General features: G+C 38.6%; 1 protein-coding gene and 1 pseudogene across 1 annotated transcript in view; both read left to right on the top strand.

Moving 5' to 3' along the window:
- NALCN (sodium leak channel, non-selective) overlaps positions 1 to 25,271 on the top strand; it is a 600,265-nt gene that overhangs the window by 517,659 nt on the left and 57,335 nt on the right. The window contains exons 28-30 of the mRNA XM_006879390.1: positions 2,867 to 2,973; positions 18,383 to 18,503; positions 18,589 to 18,687. Of these exons, the coding sequence (XP_006879452.1) occupies positions 2,867 to 2,973; positions 18,383 to 18,503; positions 18,589 to 18,687 (327 nt within the window). The remainder of the gene's footprint in view (positions 1 to 2,866; positions 2,974 to 18,382; positions 18,504 to 18,588; positions 18,688 to 25,271) is intronic.
- LOC102856225 lies at positions 16,100 to 17,468 on the top strand (annotated as a pseudogene).

Raw genomic sequence — 25,271 nt, 5'->3', positions numbered from 1 at the left:
ATATTTAAAGCTTTACTGTCCCTATTAACATTGTTGTTAATCACATTCTGCTGATGACAGAGCCTAGCATAGAAATGATAATGAGCTCACCAAAGTCACCTAATAAGTGCAGAGAGTCATCTTTAGGCCGTCAAACCCCATAATTCAAGCTTTCAACCAGTCTAATAAACAGGTTGCCATCCAACCAAAGATAGACTCAGTAGTACTGACAAAAGCAAATTAAAAGAAGCAATGAGCCCAAATACACTCAGGGAATCTATATAAGACATTACAACACAGCTATTTAAAATGGTATTCAGATGGACAGATAGTTATAAAAATGTTAATTGCAGTATGTCTTTAATTGAAACACAAAACAAAAGACCTTGACATCATTTGACCTTCCCTCAAGTTTCTGAGACTGTAAAGCTTTATGAAAGAAAATTATCTAACCTTCTCCCCCTCAGTACAGCTGATAGATTTGAACTTCCAACATTTACTGTTAGCACACTAAGACTTTTTCTCCTGTGTCACCAGGGCTCCTCTGAATGAATGACTTGTTACAGAGTAAAAAGGGCCTGATGTTACAGATACAACATGAAAAAAGACTGAAAGGATATTGTTATTATGGGCTGTTGTGTTAGAAATAAGACAGTAAAACATGAGAGGAAATTTCACATCTTTCTTTTATGGAACAACTGGTAAATTCAAACTGTATGCCTTTGGGCTGGAGGTACAAATCCTTAATATTAAGCAGATAGCTAGCTAGCTAGCTAGACAGAGATAGATTGTTGCTGTTGTTTTTTTAAAATAGTGATAGATAAAGAAAATATGAAATGGTCAACAACTTTATTTTACTTAGATATAATCAATATGATTGGTACAAATAGTCAGGAATTTATGAGACATATTACACTCTGAAAGTAGTCGTGTTCAACTCGAAGGCAATCAACAACAACAACAACAACAATACACTGTGGAAGTTTATCGTCAGGGACCTCTCCAAATTACTAAAGAGTAATGATATTAGTTTGAGGACTAAGCTGTGCTTGATCCAGGCTATAGTCCTTTCAGTAACTTGCTATGCATCTGAGAGCAGGACTGTGAGGAAGAATCACAGAAGAATTGGTATCTTTGAGCACTGGCATTAGAGAAGAGTGCTGAATATCCTAAGGACTGCAAAAAGAAATAAATACATATGTATTGGAGAAGGTACAGCCAGACTGATCCTTGAAGGCAAAGATGTTGAAGCTTCATCTCGTATACTCTGGGCATGTTTCTAGAAAAAGATACTCATTGGAGAGGGACATCATACTTGGGAAAGTGGAGGGTTGGTGCAATGAGATGGATTTACACAGTGACTCCAGCAATAGGTTCAAGTGTGTCAGAGATGGTGAGGATGGCACAGGACAGGACAGGGTTCAGATCCGTTGTTCATAGGGTTGCTGAGTCATACTCAACTGAATGGCACCGAAAAACAAGACAGAGATATAGACACAGAGCTAGAGATATATAGGTACATAGATACATAGATCAAAATGTTAATTGAGGCACTGTCCTTTATTTTGTGTGTGTGTGTGAATAGATGGTGTTAGTGCTATGGACAGAAGCAAGAGGACCAGGCAGAGGTGTGCTTGAGAATGGAAGAGAATTTCAAACAGTCTACAATAGGAAGTTTCATTGAAATATTCAAGTGGTCAACAAGAATTTTTCAATACACACCTAGAACCCAGAAGAGAGGTTAAACTTTAAAATACAAAATAATAAAAAATATTGTGAACATGGGTGTGCATGTATTTGCTTGGTTGTCAGTTATGTCTCTTTAGGATATATTCCCAGTAGTGGAATTGCTGGGTTGAATGGTATCTCTATTTGCAACTTTTTGAGAAAGGGCCATACCGCCTTCCACAGTGGTTACACCATTTTACACTCCCACCAACAGTGAATAAGGGTTCCAGTTTCTTCACAACCTCATCAGCATTTGTTGCTTGCTGTTGTGTTAAATTTTGCTATTCTGACTGGAGTGAGATGATATCTTTGTTCACAATAGCTAGGAATTGGAAACAACCTAAGTGCCCATCAACAAACGAATGGATAGAAGTTGTGGTATATTCACATAACGGAATACTATGCTGCATTGAAAAACAAGGAACTCATGCAATATTATTCAAAATGGGTGACCCTGGAGGACATTATGCTGGGTAAAATATCTCAGTCATAAAAGGACAAACACTGCATGGTGCCACTGTTGTAGAAAGTGACTGACATCAGGGTTGGGGTAAGACTGAGAAAAACTGGATAGATTATGTATACTGAACTGAAACAGATGAGAGAGAGAACAGTTTAAAAGTGATATATGATAGCATATTGTGATTAGCATAGGAATCCAGAATTAAGGTTGCATAGTGGAGTGCATTTGGGGTGGGGGGCAGGGGCGGCAGGGCTGGGAGTGGGGGGATTTTATACCAATTAAGAAGTTTATCTTTTGCTTTTCAAAGAGAGGAACGAAGGGGGGTGGTTGTAAAGAAAAAAAAGTGCAACAATGATAATGAAAATCCAAAATCTCTGTAAATGTTCATTAAAATGAATAAAAAAATGGAATAGAAGAAATAATAATAATAAAAAATAACAAAAATGAGGCATTAAACAGAAAATGAGCAAGTGACTTTTCCTAATGTTTTCACTGCCAGCTTCCATCTACGCCTGTCTTTGTTATTTTCACCGAAGTCCTTTCTACTGTTTGCTGTATAGCTGAGCTATCATTATTGTTACTTCAAAAATGTACACTGTTCTATGTAAAAGATGCTTCCTGCCTTTCTCTTCTGAGTTCATTTTCTGACCAGATTTCTTTTCCTCCTCCCCCCACCCCCTCCTCTTTCTACTCTAGGAAGATTGTAATGGCATATTCCGAATTAATGTAAGTGTGTCCAAGAATTTGAATTTAAAACTAAGACCTGGAGAGAAAAAGCCTGGATTTTGGGTACCCCGTGTTTGGTAAGCAAATGTTATTATTGGAAAGGTATCCAAAAGACTGCTTACTTTTTATCAAATTCATTGCTATATAGTCAGATCTGAGTCCTGACTATCCATCACATTTCCAAGGCTATAAATCTCATGGGAAGAGAATGCCCATTGTTCTCCTGAGTAGCCTCTGATGGGTTAAAATCACTAGGGATTTTATAAATCTAACAAACAGATTCATCCTGGAGAGGGTTAAACCAAGTTACTCCTTGGAGGCAAGGATTCTGGGGCTTCGTCTGACATACTTTGGGTATGTTGCAAGGAGGGACAGGTCCTTGGAGAGGGACATCATTCTTGATAGGGTGGAGGGACAGCACAGGAGGGGAAGACCCTCTATGAGGTGGAATGATTCAGTGACTGGGATAATCGGGATGGGTGTGTCAGAGGCAGTGCGATTGGCACAGGATAGAGCAGGGTTTAGGGCTGTTGTACATAGGGTCGCTATGAGTCGCAAACGACTTGACGGCACATAACAACAACAACAACAACAAGGCTATAAATTTGATATAGTAGCAAAATGGTCTATGCTACCAGAACTCCCCTCAATATAAGATTTTTAGAGTGCTAGATTGATATATCAATATAAGTTTTTTCACACTAATTAAATGCATCCCAACAGTATAAAACTAGAAGTGATTCCAAAAGGGAGTTTAAAATTATTTTAAATAATATAAATCAGAGCACCAAAATGCTTCAAGGTATAAAGAGGAAATAAATAAAGAAAAAGTGGAATGTTGTGATATATGTTGCTTCACTGAAGTTAGAAATACAGCCCCAGTATTTCTCTAATAATTTAAAAGTAAGGTCTAGAGTCAAATTTCTAGTGGTAAGATGTTGTGCTACAATCCCAAGGCAGAGATTTGAATCCATCCGCTGTTCCACAGTAGAAGGGTGGATGGGCAATCTCCCCCTGTGAGATTTAATCATCTGAAAACCTGCTGGAGCATGAGCTATGAGTCAGTTCCATCTCAAGGGCACATAATAACAACCACAGAGTCAAATGACTTTCAATTCTTTTTTTTTCTTGTGGCTGTCATATTGGTTATAACTCAAAGTGACCTTCCATCAGATTTCTGAGCCTATAAATTGCACAAAAAAGAGATTTCTCCTTTTTCTCTTGAAGAACCACTGATGGTTTCACACTCACAGAGAGTTCAACCTTTGGGTTAGCAGCACAACATCCTAGGGACTATCCCACCAAAGCTCCTGTTAAAAAATCAGTGATGATAAAAAAAGAGGGTATGAGTTTCTTTCAAATTTTAACTTTAATTAAAATAAATAAAACCAAACCCATTGTCACAGGTTGACTCTGACCCCTAGTCACCCTCCACCAAGCTGTTAATCTTTTCAGGAGGGACTTTCCTTCATTCTTCCTTGGGACAGCTGGTGGATTCACACTGCTGGCCTTTAGATGAGCAGTGTAATATGTTACACATGACACCACCAACATTCCTTAAAAATGCAACAAGTATTGTGAGCCACTGTTGAGTAGGCTTCAACTCATGGAGTCCCCATGCACAGTAGAACGAAATGATGATCAATCTGGTACCATCTTTGTGTTCAATATATTTGATATGTTGAGCTAATCATCGCAATTATTATCAGAGTTCATCTCATTGGTGATGTTCCATCTCATTTTAAAAGACTAGTGCGTATGTTTGCAGTAAAAAGAGCAGAAAGTTGGCTTGAAAAATCACACTTACCACATTTAATTCAGTGTACTATTAAGGAACACACAAATGCAATAGTTACCTTGATGCAGGCACCAATGGCTAGATTTTGTTAGCATAGAATACACCAGTAGTATAAGATACTTTAATCTCATGTCTCTACCTTCCCCTACCCACTGCTCCTAATGTGTAAGAATTAGAGAGTAGTCTGAAGAGTAGTGGGACAAAGAAATTGCCCAACACTTTGGTCCTCTTCTTGAACCACAGCTTGAACTGCTGAGAGTGGCATCACTGTATTGATTATGAGATCAGCATTTTTATTTTCTATGTTCTGGGCTTTTTTCAATGAACCTAATCTTTGAAATGAAACAAAATATGAACAAAAAATGTTGGGACCCAAGTTTCCAGAAAGGAAAAGAGACTTCAAGACAGTATGGTGAGCAAACCACGCTTTGCTCTCAGTTGTGTCTTATAGCATTCAACCTATCCTATAAAATTGACTACACATATTTTTTAAATCAGAACTAATTGGAAAGTAGTGTTTTGTCTAAGTTCTTATTAAAGAATTCAAGTACAGTAACAGTTTTTTGGCATACAAGGGGATAGATAAGTGAACATTCCTGAACCATAATCTCAATGGCAATCGACCACCTATTCAAGTATGATTTGAATTATTACTGTTAGTTGCCACTTATCACAACTCTGTGAACTACAGATTTGAACTTTGTCCAACCCTGTGACATCCTCATCATCTCTGACACTCTTGACCCTATTACTCTGGAAACCGTGTCAGTTCATCTCATTGAGGGTCTTTCACTGACCTTCCATTCTTCCAAGCATGATCTTCCTTACTAAAGAATAGCACCTCCTAACAGTGTGCCAAAGTAGGTAAGATGAAGTTTGACTAGTTGTGCTGAAATAAAAACCCTCAATCAACTAAAGCCTACTTTGCCGTGACACTTTTCATATGTTTCCTTCTCTTAGTAAACTTGTCAAGAGTTAACAGGCAAATTTTTGTAACTTTATATTAAGAAATCAGAGCTTATGACTAAAAAAATAAGTTAGAACTGGGAATTTGCCTAAAGGAATGCTTTGATAATTATAATTAGAACATAAATATGCATTAACTAATTCTGCAAATAGTCTGGTTTCTATATTCTCTCTTAAGATGAATGAATTAATTTCCTTCTGAATCACTCTCAGATCTAATGAGATAGTAATCATCTTAGTTAAAATGATTAAACATAACAGACTATAAATTTTGTGTTTTTAATCTAAACCTGGGATATAGAAAAGTAACATGAAAGAAAAAAAAACCAACAAAAATTCACTTGATTTTGCAATAAATCTTTACTGAGGGCTTACAGTATTCAATGTTATATTTTGCACCATGATGCAAACATGAATAAGCCATACCCTTGCCCACAGGAACTTGAAGTCTAGTAGGAAACAGAAGGGCGGGAGGGGAGGGACGTGTTAACAATTTGACAGGTGAAAAGTTTTGATACTACATGGATAAATCTTTAAGTATACCTTTGGCTCACCCAAAACTCACTTGTGAGTAAATTTGAGTCATACTATGTGATATAATCTAAGCCGATTGTATCCTTCTAGAGGGTCTTAGGCTCAAAAATTTCAAACGTTTCTCTTTAAGAAGAAAACAAAATAACTTACCTCATTCTTCAAAGTTTAGTAAAAACATACAATTATGACAACCATTGTCAGGGCCCTTGCCAGTGTCTCAGCAAAGGAGGATCCCTGAAGCTGAAGTTCCATTAGCTGTGTAGTTTATTCACCTAAAGAACAGAGAAAAGTTTGAGTTCTATCTCTGAAAAGCTGGGTGGAAATGGGAGATCTTATTATTCATGGTGTAGGGCCAGTAAGGAAGTCCATCAAATCTTCTGAAAGGGTGCAGTAGCACTCCTGTAAGAGACACCTACCCAAATTATGACATGGTCGGGGAACAGGTCCCAGAAAAAAAGATATTTTAGCGAATTTTTGAAGAATGAATATTACTTAAGTATCAGATTTAGGGAAGAGTCAGGGGATGGTGGGAAGGAAGGTGTACACAACAGTAGTCATTGCAATTTGAGAGAAATACAAAGTGAAAGAAATCCTGTTACAATTAGGTTGTACAGGTTCCTGACTGCATTGAGCTAAACAGCTAAAATGTAAGCTAAAGGGGGTCATTTTGGAAAATGTCATCTTCGGCATTTCCATACCCAAAGGCATAGGTTAAATCATTGTTCTCCCCAGTGCCCTGATCCTCTCCAGTAGAAGAGCGCCTCTCATCATGATGATCTTTGGAAGTTTTGAGAACTTTCTACTCGATTAACAAAATGTTAGAGTCAAAATAAATGTTCTACTTTTAAAAAATTCCATAGATAAGTTTATAATTTTAAATAAATTATACAGAAAGCATAATATTTAAATATCTTTCCATACTGAAGAAGGGATTATGTTTGGAACTTATAGTATTGTCCATTATGTTTGAGATTTATAGATGCGCAAAGTTTCAATCTTTCCATCTTTCATAATTAGAGCTAAAGAAATGGTTTTAACTCGGATGTGCCATATATTTTTCCTGCTACATAATTCTCTAGTCCTACATTTTCTTTTTCTTGGTGTAGCCTAAAAATGTATTTTTAACATATTCCAACTTCTAAAGGATGTGGAACATGAAAGAAGCTTGAGTTGCTGCAAATTCAGTTTAAAAAGCACTTTTACATAAAGAAAATGTATGTGTAAGGAAGTCCAACATCAGATCTGAGAACTGGTTCACTTGGTTAAAAAAAAATTCTTATTCTAGAAAACTATGCCATCTAAAGAATCCTTACAGCTTCTGCCAACTGTAAAATATATTAGATTTAATAGAAAGCCGCCAAAGGAAAAATCCAAGAGAATATATGTTACTTTCATATATAAAAATCCCATCTAAGTAAAAATCTCAAAATAGAAATTTATGACTGGAAATATTGCATTATATTAAAACCATATTTCTTTCTACCAATAAGTATTTACCCATTAGGAACAGGTACTTCCCAAATTTTTGTTTTCTTATTAGATATCATCTATTTAGTTTTAGAGAACCTTGGTGTTGTCAGAACTTTAAAATCAGTAGTTCAAATCCACCAGGTCCTCCAGGAGAGGAAAGACAATTTCCTCCTGTAAAGATTTACAGCCTCGGACTGATATTGTTTTTGTTTTTGATGACTTTTGATTTGTTGTTTTCGATGATGACCATAGGAACATACCAAAACCTTGCCTTGCCCTGTACCATCCTTGCTACCTCAACCACGCCCAAGCCAATTGTTGCAATCACTGTGTCATTGAGGGTCTTACTTTCTCTGACCCTCTCCTTGGTCCAGCAAGATGCCAGAATGGATTTCACAGCATTGGGTTTGGGTTTGTTATTTAGTATCAAGACTAGATGACACTGTTTAAGGGTTCATGGCTACAAGGAACTTTTCTGGCTTAAAGGCAAGGGATAGTGCGCTACCAAGGCAAAAGGTAAGTGGTTCAAATGCATTAGCTGCTCTATGGGATACAGATGAACAGTCTCCTCTCCTGTGATTTAATGCTTCTAAAGCCCACTGAAGAGTGTCTATGAGTCAGAACTAGACGTTACACAACAACAACTACAACTATGTAGAGTTCAAGCCCATCCAAAGCCACTTCCAAAGAAAGACTTGCTTCTGAAAGGTAGGTTACAGCTATAAAAAACACTTTTTCAAAAAAAAAAACAAAACACTTTTTCTAGAGTACAGGTACACTCTGCATGAACGGGGCCATTATCATTCTAAATCAGCTTGCCAACAACTGCTTTGTTTTTTAGTTATTTGTTTATGAGAGAGGAAGCCCTGGTGGCCTGGTATCAAAAAAGCTGTGCTGCAAATCTGAAGGCACACAGTTTGAGGCTACCAGCTGCTCCATGGGAGAAAGATAGGTAATCTCCTCTCAGTCAGTTAACTGTCTCTGAAAACCCTCCAGAGAGTCAGGTATGGGTCAGTTCCAACTCTACAGTAAACAAGAAAAATAATATGAAAGAAATAAAAGTTATTAATGCTGGTCTCTTGTTTGACAATGGTATTAAAAAATAATAGATGGTGAAATACTGAATCTGGCACTGCCCCCTCCAAATATTACCTTTTCTGAATGTAAGGTCACTGAAAAAGGACAGAACCCAGTTCAGGCCAAGAAAGACAGTTTATTGAGGAGAAACTGCCAGGCTAAATATCAAGCAAAAGACCAGCCCCCACTAAAAGATAAGAGAAGGGGTTTTTATTCTCTTACAAGGAACTTGGGGAAGGGGATGCTCACAGATGTTTCTTACAAAATAGGAAGTGGTCTGGTGTCTCAGATAACTATTTCTGGGAAAGAGGGTAGATAGTTTCACATCCTTGACAGATAGAAAAATCATAGGTGCTGCCTCCTGTGATTGGATTCTTTTGGTAGACATTCTAGGAGAGGAAGGAAAGGGCCGTGCAGTCCTAATATTCCACCCTTTTTAAAAATATTGAATGGGGCCATTGAGGTTCTCTTCTGTAACTACTTCTGGATGAGGATGATAATCTAAAGGAAGGGGGAAAGGCTATTTATTTTAGTCAGTAGAGTCCATAGGTGTGATGGTGGAGGATAATGGTTGACACTCATTTGATAATACCAGGAGTTCACGGAATGTGTGGTTAGCAAAAGTTTTCATCCACTCCTGTAGAAAACTAGAGAGAAGTCCCATGAGGCAAGGACCAAATATTAAGATTAATGAAATTTCTGTAAGAGGGTCAAAGAAGGGGAGAAGACAGGGTAGAGAAAATAAGAGCATAGGGATAAATTTTGTTATGGGGAGATGGAAAGACAGAGAGGTTTTTAATTTGGAGAGTAAGTCTCACCCTAAAAGGGGCATGGGACATTGAGGTAAAAAGAGGAAGGAGTGTGAAAAGGGGACTCCTTGTATTTGTCGGGGGAGGAGAGAAGTGGTTAAGCATGAAGAAACAAGACCATCAACACCAACAACAGAGATCTGTGAAGGAAAAGTTTGTCCTGAAAATTCAGGTAGGGTAAAATAAGTGGCCCCTGTGTCTATATAAAAAAGATATTGGCTTACCTGTAACTTGAATGGTGACCCTAGGCTCCTCTATGGTAATGTTAGATAATGCCAGTGGCCATGGGCACCTTCAGTTTTCAGTGGCTAGGCCCAACAGGCTGGGTAGGCTCGGGTCTGGCTGGGAGGTGGTCAACTAGGTAGCTAAAATAACTGGTTCCTCCCTCTGGAAAGAGAGAGGGCATTCTATCTTCCAAGGTCCCTTCTCTTCACACCTGGGGCAAAGTCCTGGTTGGGGAGTAGGACATGCTTTAGCCCAATGACCTTCTTTACCACATTTAAAGCAGGGCCTGGGTGGAGTCTTATGGGCTACTCTGGAGCCTTTTGAGAGCAGCTGCCAAGAGCTGTTAATTAGCCTTCTCTCTCTAGGCTTTGTCTGCTTTTTATTACTCTTCTTTATTATTATAGACTAAATGTCCTATTCAGAAGATTTCGTTCAGGGGTTTAAGGACCTTTTTATGTTATTTTGAATATTATTTTCTAAATATCAGTGGCTGATTAGGAAATAAAATGGTCATTTAAAACTATTATGCCTTCTGCTGAATTGGGGTTGATTTTTGTGTACTTTTGGAGGGCTTTTGTTAATCTAGATAAAAACTGGGCTGGGTTTTTATTTAGTTTCTGAGATATTTCTCTGAGCTTTTAATAATTGACTGTTTTATGGGCTGCCTTTTGTAGCCCAGCTGCTAGACAAGTAACCATTATCTTACATTGTTGTTAGCCAGGTATGTTAAATTGGTAATCGCAATTGGGATCTTCCTGAGGTACAGCTTCTGCTCCTATGAGATGGTGATTTTCCATCCTGTGTAAGTCCTCAACATGTGCCTGGGATAGCCAAACTAGTCAAACTCTCTCTTTTTCCTCAGGAAGTATGGTGGAAGATAGAATTATATACAGGTTGTGCCAGGCGAGGTCAAATTACTGGTTTAAATATTTGAATTATTTGATGTAAGTGTCTGGGTCCATTGAGAAGGAGCCCAAATGTTTTTCAATTTGAGTGAGGTCCAAGAGAGAGTAAGGGATTTGTACTTTAATACTCTCCTCTGCTCTTGCAACTTCCCTGAACGGGAGGAGAGGAGCTGCTTGAGCTGACAAGGCTGTAGGAGAACGCAAGCAGGTGTTAGAGGCTGGAGGGGAAGGAGCAGGGACTTGGTGGATTTGCCTGTGTGTCTTTGTCTAGGGTGCTGGTGGGATCACAGGAGGGAGGTGATGTTCATTTGTAGGTCAGGGTTGAAAAAAGAAGAGGGTGATATTTTAGTTGTAGAAGATTTTCTTTTAGGCTGAGCAGGTTGAGTAGAGAGGAAGGGAGAGAGAGAGAGAAAATAGAGAATGAAAAAGTCTGGCTGCAGTTCCAGGCTGTGTGTGGGAGCTACCCAAGGAGAAGAAAATGGGAGGGGCTTTGAGTCTGAGGGCAAAGAGGAAAGGCCTTCCTGTGCTGAGGTGACATTTGCATATGGATAAGGCCGGAGAGCAGGAGTAGGGAGTGCTGAGAGATCAGCAGGATCAAAGGTGAGGGTCTTTTGATCAGGAAGGGGGAAAGGCTTAGAGAGAGTTAAAAATAGTTTGCTAAGTATGGCAGTTCTGAAAGAGAGAGAGTCTAAAAGCTGTAGTTTTGACAGAGAGAGAGAGAGAGAAGGGCAAAGAGCAAAGAAGGCCTGAATGTAGGGGATTTTTGACCATTTGCTTTTTCAATGGCAGAAAATTGTCAAAGTTTCTGAGAGTGTTATACTTGAGTGTCGCATTTGAGAACTATTACTGAATTGATATTGTGGCTATACCATATAATAAGAGAGTATCAAAGGAGCAGCAGAGACACTGGAGTGGATTGTACCAAGGACAAGACTGGCTGCTCCCATGACTGGGGAAGAGATAAGGGGGAGAGGGGGATTAAAGGCAATAAGGTGTTTCTTATTTCCTTTTGTCCTCACAAGAAGGTCTGCTTAAGGTGTGGGCATCCCCAGCAATGAGAGAGACTGGTCTAAGTGGCTGAGGGTCTTGCAACGTGAGCAGGAGGTCTGAAAGAGGAGAACTGCTGTCACTTAACCCAAATTGGTCTAGTGTTGTTCAGAAGGCCAGCAATGGCAAGAGGCAGAAAGCCCCAGGGAAGGGTGTCCTCCTGGCAGTTCAAAGAGGGGCAGATCAAGCCTGTAGAGGAGTGAAAAGAAATAGTGTAATCCAGCCCTTCCCAGGTGCCTTTAGGCCAGGAGTGAGAAGAACAGGTTATTGAAGAGAGACAGAAGCCAATTTTACAGAGTTTCCAGAAAACTTAAATATGGAATTATGGTAAATCCTTTCCTGCTTGTGAAGGCAATAGGAGATTAGGCCTGTTTCTATCTCCATTTAGCCCAATTTAGTAAGCATGGGAGAGCTTTCTAGTCTCTGTGGGTTAGGCTTGAAATGAGGTAGAGAGAAAAAAGAGAGTGAGACAAAAAGTTGAGAATCAGGGTTTGTTGCCTCCTGGGAGGTACTCCTCCCAGGCTTTCAGCACGATAAATGTAAGGTCACCGAGGAAGGACAGAACCAGAATGCAGTTCAGGCCGAGAAGGACAGTTTATTTGAGGAGAAACTGTCAGAATCTCAAGCAGAAGACCAGCCTCCACAAAATGTTAGAGAAGGGTTTTATATTCTCTTACAAGGAACTTGGGGAAGGGGATGCTCACAGATTTTTCTTACAAGATAAGAAGTGGTCTGGGATCTCAGATAACTATTTCTGGGAAAGCGGGTAGGGTAGTTTCACATCTTTGGCAGAGAGAAAAAGCATAGCTGCTGCTTCCTGTGATTGGATTCTTTCAGTAGCCATTTTGGGTGAGGAAAGAAAGGGCTCTGCAGTCCTAATATTGAGTGCTAAATTTTTATAAATAAATTAAAAGGGAAAAAATAAAAATATTATTTAACTAGGTTTCCAAAGCCCTGCTTTATTCAGAATCCTTCCATTCTTAGTCAAAAGGAAGGAATATAGTCAAAGTTCATGATATTTCAGTCCATGATCAAATCCTTAAAAAATATTAAATAACCTCTAGTAACAGGAAAAGGAAGAAAACACTGAAAATATCTATTGACAACAAAAATTTACTAAGTTAAGATCTATAAAAATTAAAGGACATGCAATATTAGAAAGAATAATTTTGTAATTGGACAGAAACCAGTAAAACAACATATCGGAAAAACAAAAAATGAGACACATTCTTTACCTTCTCCATAAAACAGATGAAAATTAGTAACAACAATAACAAAAAGTCCAAGAAAACAATAAACAAGAAAAGTCCCACTGATTGTTGAACTGGTTTTATGGTGACTTTCTATTGGATTTCTGAGGCTTTAAATCTTTATGGAAAATGTGGAAGAGATCCATATTTGTTCTCATTCCCAAAGAAGGTGATCCAACAGAATGTGGAAATTATAGAACAATATCATTAATATCACATGTAAGAAAAATAATGCTGGTGATTATTTAAAAAATGGCTATAACTATAAGCATAGAGAATAGCCAGAATTTCAAGGTGGATTTAGAAGAGGCTGTGGCACCAGGGATATCATTGCTGATGTCATATGGGTCCTGGCTGAAAGCAATCAGAAGAATGTCTATTTGTGATTCATGGACTCTGCAAAGTCAATATGATCCATACATTGACTGTGTGAATCATAACAAATTCTGTCTAACATTGAGAGGAATAGGAATCCCAGAACACTCGATTGTGCTTATGTAAAACCTAGACCTAGATCAAGAGGCTATAGTTTGAACAGAGCAAGGGAACGCTAAATGGTTTAAAATCAAGAAAAATGTGTATCAGGTTTGGATCCTTTCTCCATACATTTTAATGTATATACTGAGCAAATTATTCGAGAAGCTGGACTATGTGAAGAAGAATGTGGAACCAGGATTAGAAGATAACATATCAATAACCTTCTTTATGCAGATGGTGCATTTTGCTTGCTGAAAGTAAGGAGAACTTGAAATGTTTGTTGCAAATGATCAAATACTGCCTTCAATGTGGATTACGTTTCAATGTTAAGGGGGGGAAAAACCCCCAAACAAAAACAACGACATCCAAACAACAAACCAACTTCTTACTACTGGACCAATAGGCAACATCATGATATGTGGAGAAAAGATTGGAACTGTTAACAACTTCATCATACATGGATCCACAATCAATACACTTGGTACAAGCAGTCAAGAGAACAGGGGGTGTCTAAAGTCAGGGACTTCTCTAAATTATTGAAAAGTAGTGTGTTCGTTTGAAGACTAAGATGCACCTGATTCAAGCCTTGGTCTTTTCAAGCACTTGTTACACTTCTAAGAGCCGGACAATGAAGGTGACAGAATAAGAATTTATTTATATATGAACTGTGGCGTTGGAGAAGAGTGCTGTATATTCCATGGACTGCGAAAAGAACAAACAGGTATGTCTTTGAGAAAGTGCAGCCAGTGTGTTCCTTGGAGGCAAAGACAATAAAGCTTTGTCTCACGTACTTTGGGCATGTTTCTAGGAGAGGCGAATCCTTGGAAAGGGGCTTCATGCTTGGTAAAGTGGAGGGACAATGAAAGAGAGGAGGTCTCTCAACCTTGACACAGTGACTGCAGCAATGAGCTCAAGGGTGTCAGAGACTGTGAGATGGCACAAGATAGGACAGGGTTCAGATCTGTTGCTCATAGGGTCACTGAGTCGTACTCTATTCAACAGAACCTAACAACAAATAACAAATCTTTATGGAAGGATATAGTCTATCTTTCTCTGGAACAGCAGCTAGTAGATTAGAAACTGATTTTTTTTGGTTAACAACTCATACTTAACATACTAAACTACCAGGGCTCCTTTAACAATCAATAAGCCATTCCATGGAGTTGATTCTGACTCATGGAAATTCTTCTCAGGTGTCTGAGACAATAAACCCTTCCCAGCGGAGATTGTCCCATTTATCTCTTGCCAAGTGGCTGGTGGCTTTGAACCAATGACCTTCAGTTAGCTACACAATAAATGATGCTCTATACTGCTAAGGTAAAAACATTTAGAATCAATAATCAAGTACAGATGTAGATAGTGGAGTCCATGAAGGGTGAGAAGTGGCACTTTACAAAAAAGTGTCTATTAAAAATATTCAGAGTTAATGAGGGGGGAAAAAACACAACAAAACAATCTAGCTGAGAAAAAAAGATCTGAAAACTAAGACTGTGAGCAAAGACTTCTTGTCATTTCCGGGACCTTGGGTGTAATGTTTCTGATAATACAGAATGATAAATGTGACCCAATTCAATACTGCTCACACAAACATCAAATTTCTTGTTGTAAAGTACATTCTGATTCCTGATAACATTAAGTGTCACAGAATAGAGCTACCTCATAAAGTTTTCTTCCTATGATCAGAAAGGGACTCTCAAAACTCACACATCATGCCATTAAGACAAATCAATGCATTGCTGGCCATCCAGTGAGTTTTCAGATACTGTAAATTGCAGAGGAGAAGATTACACATTTTTCACCTGCAGAGGCACTGGTAGATTTGAGCCGCCAGAGAGGTACCACTTTGGGGTTAGCAGGGTAACTCCCTCAGGACTACACTGTAGGAGCCCTGTTGTTGTTATTGTTAGGTGTCCTCGAGTTGTAGATGACTCATAGTGACCCTATGAACAAAAGACCTGAGCACTGTTCATAGAGTTTCCAGAAGCAAGCCATTTAAGAAGTGGATGCCACTCCTGCTTCCAAGCTTATTTTAATCAGGAAGCTCCACCAAACACTGTCCTCTATTGGCAACCATTATTACATTTGACACATCAGTGTCACAGTGTTTAGCATCACAGCAGCCACGAGTTACCTCTGTACAGCAATGCATAGACTAGTGCTATACCACTTAGAAGAATGTTTGACAATAAACCCCAATTTGAATGAGGCCTGAAGGCCACAGATTAAAATCATCCACCTTGGGCTTGGTAGCATAACTTTCTGTCCACTAAGGCCAATGAGCTCTCTCTGTGTTGTCATTGTTATTGTTGTTAGGTGTCGTGGATTCGCAGACAACAGGTAGTGACCCTTAGGCTTGGTAGCATACACTGAAGGAGCCCTCGTGGAGCAAAAATGATGGTTGTGTCTAGTCCATCAATTTACTCCACAGTAGAAAGAACTCATTACTTACTTCTTTTTTTTTCTTTCTTAAATTTATTTATTTTTTTTTTACAGAGGTTTTGGATTTCCGTTCATTCATTGCCACAATTTTCTCCCTGCCCACCCCTCCCCACCAGCTCGCTATAAAAATTACTTCTAGCCGCATGGTAACCTGTGAGTGGGGTGTTGTGTGGGGCACTGTTTGTTTGCTTCCCTGCATGTTCAAAATGAAGATCGAGGAGGTGTAGCGTGCCATGAAAACACAGCACATTGCCCCCGACAGCCATGTGAAAGGGCTAGGGTTAGACAAAATTAGCCTGGCCAAGCATGCAGCCTCCGCGCTTATGGGGCAGGAGAATGCACTAGAAGCATGTGGCGTGATAGTGGAGTTAATCAAAAGCAAGAAAATGGCTGGAAGAGCTGTCTTGTTGGCAGGACCTCCTGAAACAGGCAGTACTGCTCTGGCTCTGGGTATTGCTCAGGAACTGTGTAGCAAGGTCCCTTTCTGCCCAATGGTGGGGAGTGAAGTTTATTCAACAGAGATCAAGAAGACAGAAGTGCTGATGGAGAACTTTTGCAGGGCCATCGGGTTGCAGATGAAGGAGACCAAGGAAGTTTATGACGGTGAAGTCAGAGAGTTAACTCCATGTGAGACAGAGAACCCCACGAGGGGATATGGCAAAACCATTGGCCATGTGATTATAGGACTCAAAACAATCAAAGTTACCAAACAGTTAAAACTGGACCCTCGCATTTTTGAAGGCTTGCAGAAAGAACAAGTTGAGGCCGGAGACGTGATTTACATTGAAGCCAACAGTGGGGCTGTGAAGAGGCAGGACAGGTGTGATACATATGCCACAGAATTTGACCTTGATGTTGAAGAGTACGTTCCTTTTCCAAAAGGAGATGTGCATAAGAAGAAAGAAATTATCCAGGATGTGACCTTGCATGACTTGAATGTGGCCAATGCAAGGCCCCAGGGAGTACAAGACATTCTGTCCACAATGGGTCACTTGATGAAGCCAAAGAAGACAGAAATCACAGATAAACTTCGAGGGGAGATTGACAAGGTTGTGAACAAGTAGATTGACCAGGGCATTGCTGAGAAGGTTCCAGGTGTGCTGTTTGTTGATGAGGTCCACATGCTGGACATTGAGTGTTTCACCTATGTGCACCGGGCCCTGGAATCTTACATTGCTCCCATTATCATTTTTGCATCCAGCCGAGGCAGCTGCATCATCAGAGGCACAGAGGATGTCATCTCTCCTCACGGCATCCCTCTTGATCTTCTGGACCAGGTTAGGATCATTTGAACTGTGCTGTACACCTCACAGGAGATGAAGCAGATCATTAAAATTCGAGCCCAGATGGAGGGAATCAACATTGGTGAGGAGGCGCTGAATCACCTAGGAGAGATTGGTACCAAGTCCACTTTGAGGTATTCAGTGCAGCTGCTGACCCTAGCCAACTTGCTTGCTAAGATCAATGGGAAAGACAGCATCAAAAAAGAACATGTTGAAGAGATGCAGACTTTTCTATGATGCCAAATCCTCAGCCAAGATCCTGACTGATCAGCAGGATAGGTACATGAAGTGAGCTGTGAACTACTTAGGGACCGCTTATATAAACATCCTAAACTCACTATCATTGAGTCCATTTCTACAGTGACCCTGTAGAATGAGTAGGACTACCCACAAGGTTTCTGAGGCTGTAATTAGTACAGGAGCAGACTAATTAGTCTTTCTCCCACAGAGTAGCTGATGAATTCAACCTTTTCAATTCACACTCCAATACATAACTCCAGGTTCCACTAGGGCTCTTTAACACTAACAGAATAACAACAACCAAAAAAACCACCAAACCCCAAAACAAACCCAGTTCATTGCCATCAACTCAGAACCAACTCCAAACTGGCTGTCCAGTGAGTTTTCAGAGGCTATAAATTGCGTGGGAGGAGATTAACTGTCTTTTTCTTGAAGAGATGCCGGTGGATTTAAACTGTTAGAGAAGTACCACTGCCTTTGGCTTAGCAGCACCAATTCACTATGGACTGTGCCACCAGAGCTGCACGTACTAACACAGAAAGCTAACATATGTCTTTAGAAAGGGTTTTATTAAGAAAACTCATTCAAAATGCACTGTCTTTGTAAAACTCTACACAGTTAAACTAGAATGCATATTCCTCATCCTCATTGGAATCAATACCTGCCAGAAATGTTACAGATCCTCATGAACTTCCAAGGTCACTCACTTCTGCGTGAAAGTTAGAACCAAGGTTATTTAACATTTGAGTGTTTTAAATTTAGAACATTCTATCATTACCTGATAAACGTAATCAGTGTATTGTAACACATTAATGCACCATCATTATGCAGCAAGTGAATATCATAAAACCCATTCTCCAAAGTACCAAATATAGCCTATACTCAAAATTGGAAAGAGCTGCAGATATTTACCATAGGGTGCTTCCCTTTGGAATTTCACAGCACATGCCTCTTTCTGAATTGCAGGGCAAACCCTCGGAACTTTAATTTTGACAATGTGGGAAATGCCATGTTGGCACTGTTTGAAGTCCTCTCACTGAAAGGCTGGGTGGAAGTGAGAGATGTTATTATTCATCGTGTGGGGCCGGTAAGCAAGCACATCAAATCCTTTGAATGCTTCCAGAGTTGCTTTCATGTGCTTTGATGAATAACCGTATTTTTCATTTATGCAGATCCATGGAATCTATATTCATGTTTTTGTATTCCTGGGTTGCATGATTGGACTGACCCTTTTTGTCGGAGTAGTTATTGCTAATTTCAATGAAAACAAGGTAAGAATTCTTGGTTTGAATACCACAGAGTATGTTCTTTTCTAGTCTCTTTGAGGTTGGTATGTTAGGGGTTTTTTAAAAATTCTTTTCCACACACGGCATGAAGTCACATTAAACTATAATGTGACTGCTGTAAATAATCTCTATAACTGTTTTACAAACTTCTTCACTGCTGCCTTTTGGGCACATTATTTAAGAGTATAGGTCTCTAGCTAAATCGCTTCTTTTGGGGGAGAACAGTGTCATCATTAATTCACTGACAGCTGAAAGGTGCTTATCCTATTGTTCAAATTGAAAAGATGTGCAACGAGTTATTAGAATACAATAGCGGCAACTTATTCTCTGATTGTAGGTAATATTGCTTTCAATAAATGTAAATCACATCTTTGTAACTAAATAAGTGGAGGCAGAATTTTGCTGAGGTGGGGGTGCGGGTGAGTTCTCTTTTTGGAACAAAAAGAAGATCTTTCTAATTTCAGATAATCTTTACATACTTTATGCACTCAGGAAGCATGCTGAGTTCAAACAGTTCTATATTATCAGTACAAGGGCTCACAGATGGGAAAACAGCAAGTGTAGTTTCCTCTCCAAAACCCTCCTTGGAGAGGCGTTCTTCTGAACACACTGAAATGCCCTCTCATGTGTAAGGGTCAATATTTGAAAACCATAATAATGGAAATGCATACCACTTTTGAGTGCCTTCAATGTATTAAGATTTCAATGTATTTGTATCAATTCACACTGCTCTGAAATGCTCAGACGAAGAAAAGGAGACCTACAAAGGTTAAATCACTTGCCTGAGGGGTAAAAAAGTGTGACCAAGATTCAGAAGCAGGTCTTTCTGACTGAGGGCTCTGTTATCCTTCCAATGCAAGAATATAAAAAAATATCGACCGTTTTTCTCCCTTGAATTACAGTGAGATTTGCCTACAAAGCGCCGTGCTGTTAGATGTTATTCATGGCTAGGACTGATTTGCACGCATTCACATCAGAGCTCTGCGGTTTGTGTAGCTACACATGAGACTGGGCCGTTCGCTGTCCCCAGGCTCGACGTGTGTGGGAACAGTTACTCATTTCTACAGCTGGCTCCAGTGGATGGCCACCTTTGATGTGTGCCTAATGAGTATGTCATTTCATCTGAGCTTTCAAAGGGTATGATTTGAAAATCCCTCCTTTGGGCCCAACACTCCTCTAACCCACAGAAATGCAGAATTGTAGAGCTGGAGAGAAAAGTAGAGACCATGTAGCCCAGCCCCTCTATTTTACTTCCTAACATATTCGTAAGATGAGCTACTCTAAACCCCACAGTGTATTCAATTTAATAGCAAGTGGAAAGAGGAAGATGGGTCGTTTTAGATGCCTTTGAGCCATGCTTTGGCACAGACTCTGGAATTCTGGATTGTGGATAGAAGTTCATCAGTCAATTAACAGCAGAGTTTAAGCACTGCTTGCTCAGAAAGCCACAGGCAGTGTGCTCTGAGCAGGCTCCTTATTTCAAGAGACTTAGGTCCTGGAACAGCTTGCAATTCAACATAAATCAAGCAACATAGCACCATCAATTAAGTGTGATTCATTGCAACTATTGACTTTAATGGCTGAAGTAAGCCAAATTGTAAGGGGGTGTACTTACAACATTATTCTGAAAGAAGAAAGAACTCTTGGAATGAAGCAGGTATACAAACGTAGACTCTGATGGTACATAGAGAACAAGGAAAATTAGCCAAAATCCCATTAAACATAGTTACATATTTGATTAATTTATTTGAAATGTTATCTCTAATTTTGTAAACATTTTAGAATACAGTTTCTCTTTTTTTAGAAGCTCCTATAGGAAATAATTCATTCATTATTATTAATTTAACACTTACTATATTAATTGAAAGATGAGAGGTTCTGGTCAACTAAAGGTACATCAAAAGAAAGGCCTGGCAATCTACTCTCAACAAATCAACAACTCAAAACCACAGTTGTGCTATGACACACAGGGGGTCACTATGAGTCAGCTTTAACATGATTGCAGTTGGTATTATCCATTGAATGGATCTCTTTTGAGTACCCACAGGTGCCAAGCACTGCTTTTGGTACCAATGATATAAATTGGGACTATACTTTGCCCTCACGTAGTACACACTTTAATGCTCATGTCCTTGTTGTTGGATGCCACTGGATCAAGTTAGACTCATTATGAATCATAGTGACCAACTAGAACTGTTCTGTAATCTTATCTTTTCTTTTCTTGTAATTTTTAATGGTACAAATCACCAGGTTGCTTCTACAGAGTCACTGAATATATTTGAAGCAGTTACCTTGGTAGCCAGTCTCCCAAAGTTTAATAGCTAATCTCACTAAGGTGTGGAGTGAGAAGCACGAGCTTTATTATACATCAATATATAGGAAACAGACATATGAGCTACCTAAATCTATCTTTTCATCTGGAGGCCAAGAGAAAGCTTCTCTAAAGAAAGAACATGTATTTCATCTTTGCTTTTGCCTGTTGATAGGTGATGGCAACATTCCAGGTATGGTCACATCCAGAGTTGTGTAGGTATTATATGAGTCCAGCGCATGCTAATCTGTTCTTACTGGCATCCCAAGGACAGTTGCCTCCTTTCTGTGTGATATAAGGAGGTTCTTATTGTTCTGTTAGAGGGAAAGGAATACGAATATTGGAATTCACTTTTAACTATAAGCCAGAAAAGCAAGCAAGAAACAAGATTCTAAGCAAATGTTTCAACATAGAAAGTGGAAAGACAAAGAAAACAAATCTTTTATCCAATTTCATAACTCTTTAAGGAAGCTCTGGTAGCCTTGTAGTAAGAAGCTGTGTTGCCATCTCAAAGGTATGCAGTACAAATCCACCAGCTACTCCTTGGGAGAAAAATGGGCAGTCTCCTCTAGTGTGATTAAACTGTCTCTGGAAACACACTGAACAGCACACAACAATAATATTAAACTTTTATTATCATACTCAGAATCTATATAGATATAAAACAATAACAACAAAAAAACAGCTGAGAAAAATCAATGGGGAAGGATGAGATCAATAAGTGTGACTGGATTAATTCATTTTATATATGAAGAAACTAAATTGTGACTCATACCTCACAACAAACTAAAATATGGCTTCTAGAAGAATTAATGATTAGATATTAAAAAGTAAAATCCAAACCAGTTTTGAACAATAATGTAGTTATGAACTTGGAGTATTTTTTTAAAAATTCATTTCTTAAACACAAACAAAAATGTAAAATCTTTAAATGAAAAATTTTATAACCTACATTGTGCTAAATTATAACAAAAGTTTACAAAAACTCCTAGGTCTTAACAAGAAAAACACTGATAACCCAATTACAAAATGGGCAAAAGACATGGAAAGAATTTTCACAGAGGAAGATATTAGAATGGCAAACAGACACATGAAGAAATGTTACAAATCCCTGGCAATAAGGGAAAAGCAAATCAAAACTACAATGAGGTACCATATCACTCCAATAACAGTGGCAGAGTTTAACAGTGCAGCAAGTAATAAATATTAGAGATGATGTGGTGAAAAAGGAACTCTTATACATTGTTGGTGGGATTGTAAAATGGAACACCCTTTCTGGAAGGCAGTTTGGCACTTCCTCAAAAACTGAACATAGAAATTCCATATGATCCATGTATTCTACTACTTGGAATATATTCTGAGAAAATGAGAACTGAGATACAGATTTTTACATAAATGTTCATAACAGCATTATTTATCATTGAAAGAACATGGAGAACAGCCCAAATGTCCAATCACAAATGAACAGATAGAGAAATTATGGTATATTCATAAAACGGAATGCTATGCAGCATGCAGGAACAGTGATTTTGTAAATGATTACCTAACTTAGGAGGGACTGGACAGCATTGTGCTAAGTGATCTAACTCAGCCCCACAAGAATAAATATTGTATAAAACCATTATTGTAGAATGAGTGTAAGGATCCAAGAGGGGTGGGAGAGGATGGAAGCAGGCAGATGAAGATGTACTGGGGCAGGGGTTGTACAATATTATGGGGGCGGGGTGAGGGAATGGAAATAATTTGTTCTTAAAAACAATATGCTCAGAGATATGTTCATAGAGAGCAACACGCAGCACAGAGCAAGCAGGAGAGCTGGAATTTACATTAGAACTGTTATTAAAACAATTCATTTGGGAGCCTTGAGCTGTGGCAGGAAGCCTATCTACCAGGAGAAAGCAGAACAGAGGGAATTTGAGCGGATACTTAGAGAGGAATCACTGCTGATTACTGAACCAAGTGGGACCCCTTCACCTTAAGCAGAAGAGAGTGGGACAGCTGAAGCTTGACTGGGGTAGCTGACCCAGTTCTCAAAGGGGAAAAACAGGACTTCTTGGTTTCGCATTCAGGTTCCCCTGCATGCCTTCACACCCCCACGTGCCTAAGAATAATGTGGGAAACTATCAAGAGAAATAAGAATAAGATGTCCTTCTTACAGAGGGGTCACAGAAAGGAGGATGGACCAAAGAAACTAACAACACCACCAAATAAAAAAAAAATCAACAAAATGATAGCAACAAAACCTTGCCTCTCAATAATCACACTGAATGTGAATGGTTTAAATGTACTGAAGAGAAGAAAGTAGCAGAATAGATAATAAGCCCCCTAAATCCATCAATATATTGTCTACAAAAGACATACCTGAAAAATAAAGATAAAGAAAGACTAATAATAAAAGCCTGGGGAAAAAATATATTGAGCAAATTACAACCAGGGAAAAAAAAAAAGGAGTAGAGATATTAATCCCTGATAAAATAAATTTCAACCATCAACCAAGAATACTGTATCCAGCAAAATTGTCCATCAAATATGAAGGAGAGATCAAGATATTCCCAGAAAAACAGAACCTAACAGAGTTTGTAAAAACAAGACCAGCATTGCAGGAAACACTGAGAGATCTCCTTCTTACAGAGGTACCACAGATAGTAACATGGACCAAAGTAACTAGCAACAACACCAAAAATAATTCAATGAAATGATAGCAATAAAACCCTGCCTTTCAATAATCACACTGAATGTGAATGGTTTGAATGGACCATTGAAGAGAAGAAGAGTAGCAGATTGTATAAAAAGCCAAAATCCATCAATTATGCTGTCTACAAGAGACACACCTAAAAAATGAAGATAAAGAAAGACTAAAAATAAAAGGATGGGGAAAAAATAGGCCAAGCAAATGGCAACCAAAAAAAAGCAGGAGTAGCGATATTAATCTCCAATAAAAGAAATTTCAAAGCAAAAACCATCACAAAGGACGAGGAAGGTCACTACATAATGATTAAAGGGTCAATAGAAGAAGAGGACATAACAATAATAAATATCCAAATGAAAGACCTACAAAATATATTAAACAAACATTAACAAAACTGAAAAAAGAAATAGACAACACTATGATAGTAGTTGGAGACTTCAATACTCCTCTCTCAAGAAAAGACAGAACTACCAGGAAAAAACTCAACAAAGATGCTCAAGAATTAAACTACCCAATAAACCAACTTGACCTCATAGATATTTAGACTAACGCACCCCCAAAAAACACAGTATACTTTCTTCTCCAATGTGCATGGAACATTCTCCAGAATAGATCACATTTTAGGTCATCAGGCAAGCATTAATAAAACCAAAGACATGGAAATAATTCAAAGCATTTTCTCAGACCATAATGCCACAAAATTAGAAATTAATAACAAGAGGATAAAGGAGAAAAAACCATGCATCTGGAAGCTGAACATTACTGGGTACTATAAGAAATAGAAAAGGAAATTTAAAAGTTTCTTGAAACAAATGACAATGAAAACACCACTTACCAAAACCCCTGGGAAACAGCCAAAGCAGTACTCAGAGGTCAATGTATAGCAATAAGCAAACACATCAAAAGGCAAGAAAAACAGACCATTGACTCTCTAAACGAACATCTCCAAGCAAATTGAAAAAGAACAGCAAGAAAACCTGACACCCTCTAAAAAAACTGAAATTATAGAAATAAAAGCAGAAATAAATGAAATATAAAACAGAAAAGCAATTGAAACTATAAACAAAACTAGGAGTTGGTCAATAAAGGTCAATAAAATTGACAAACCACTAGCAAAACTAACAAAAGAAAAGAAGGAAAAGACACAAATAATATGAATAAGAGATAAAATGGGCAACATCACAACAGAACCAACAAAAAGAAAAAGGCTAATATTGGATTATTATGAAACATTGTGCTCAAAAAAATATTAAAATCTAGAGGAAATGGACAAATACTTAGAAATTCACAACCTACCTAAACTGACACCAACCGAAATTGAACACCTGAACAGACACATTGCAAAAGAAGAAATTGAAAAGGTAATAAAACAACTTCAGACAAAAAAAAAAGTAGTCCTGGACCAGACAGCTTTACAAGTGAATTCTATCAAACATTCACAGAAGAACTGTTACCAATCCTACATAAGCTGTTTCAGAAAATAGAAAAAGATGGGATTCTCCCAGACTCATTCTATGAAGCAAACATATCCTTGATACCAAAACCAGGCAAAGATACCACCAAAATAGA

The sequence above is a fragment of the Elephantulus edwardii genome, unplaced genomic scaffold (assembly GCF_000299155.1).
Source record: "Elephantulus edwardii isolate Elephantulus edwardi_28Jun2011 unplaced genomic scaffold, EleEdw1.0 scaffold00003, whole genome shotgun sequence".
Taxonomy (NCBI): domain Eukaryota; kingdom Metazoa; phylum Chordata; class Mammalia; order Macroscelidea; family Macroscelididae; genus Elephantulus; species Elephantulus edwardii.
The sequence above is the reverse complement of the archived record's forward strand: the minus strand, read 5'-3'. Positions and strand labels throughout refer to the sequence as shown.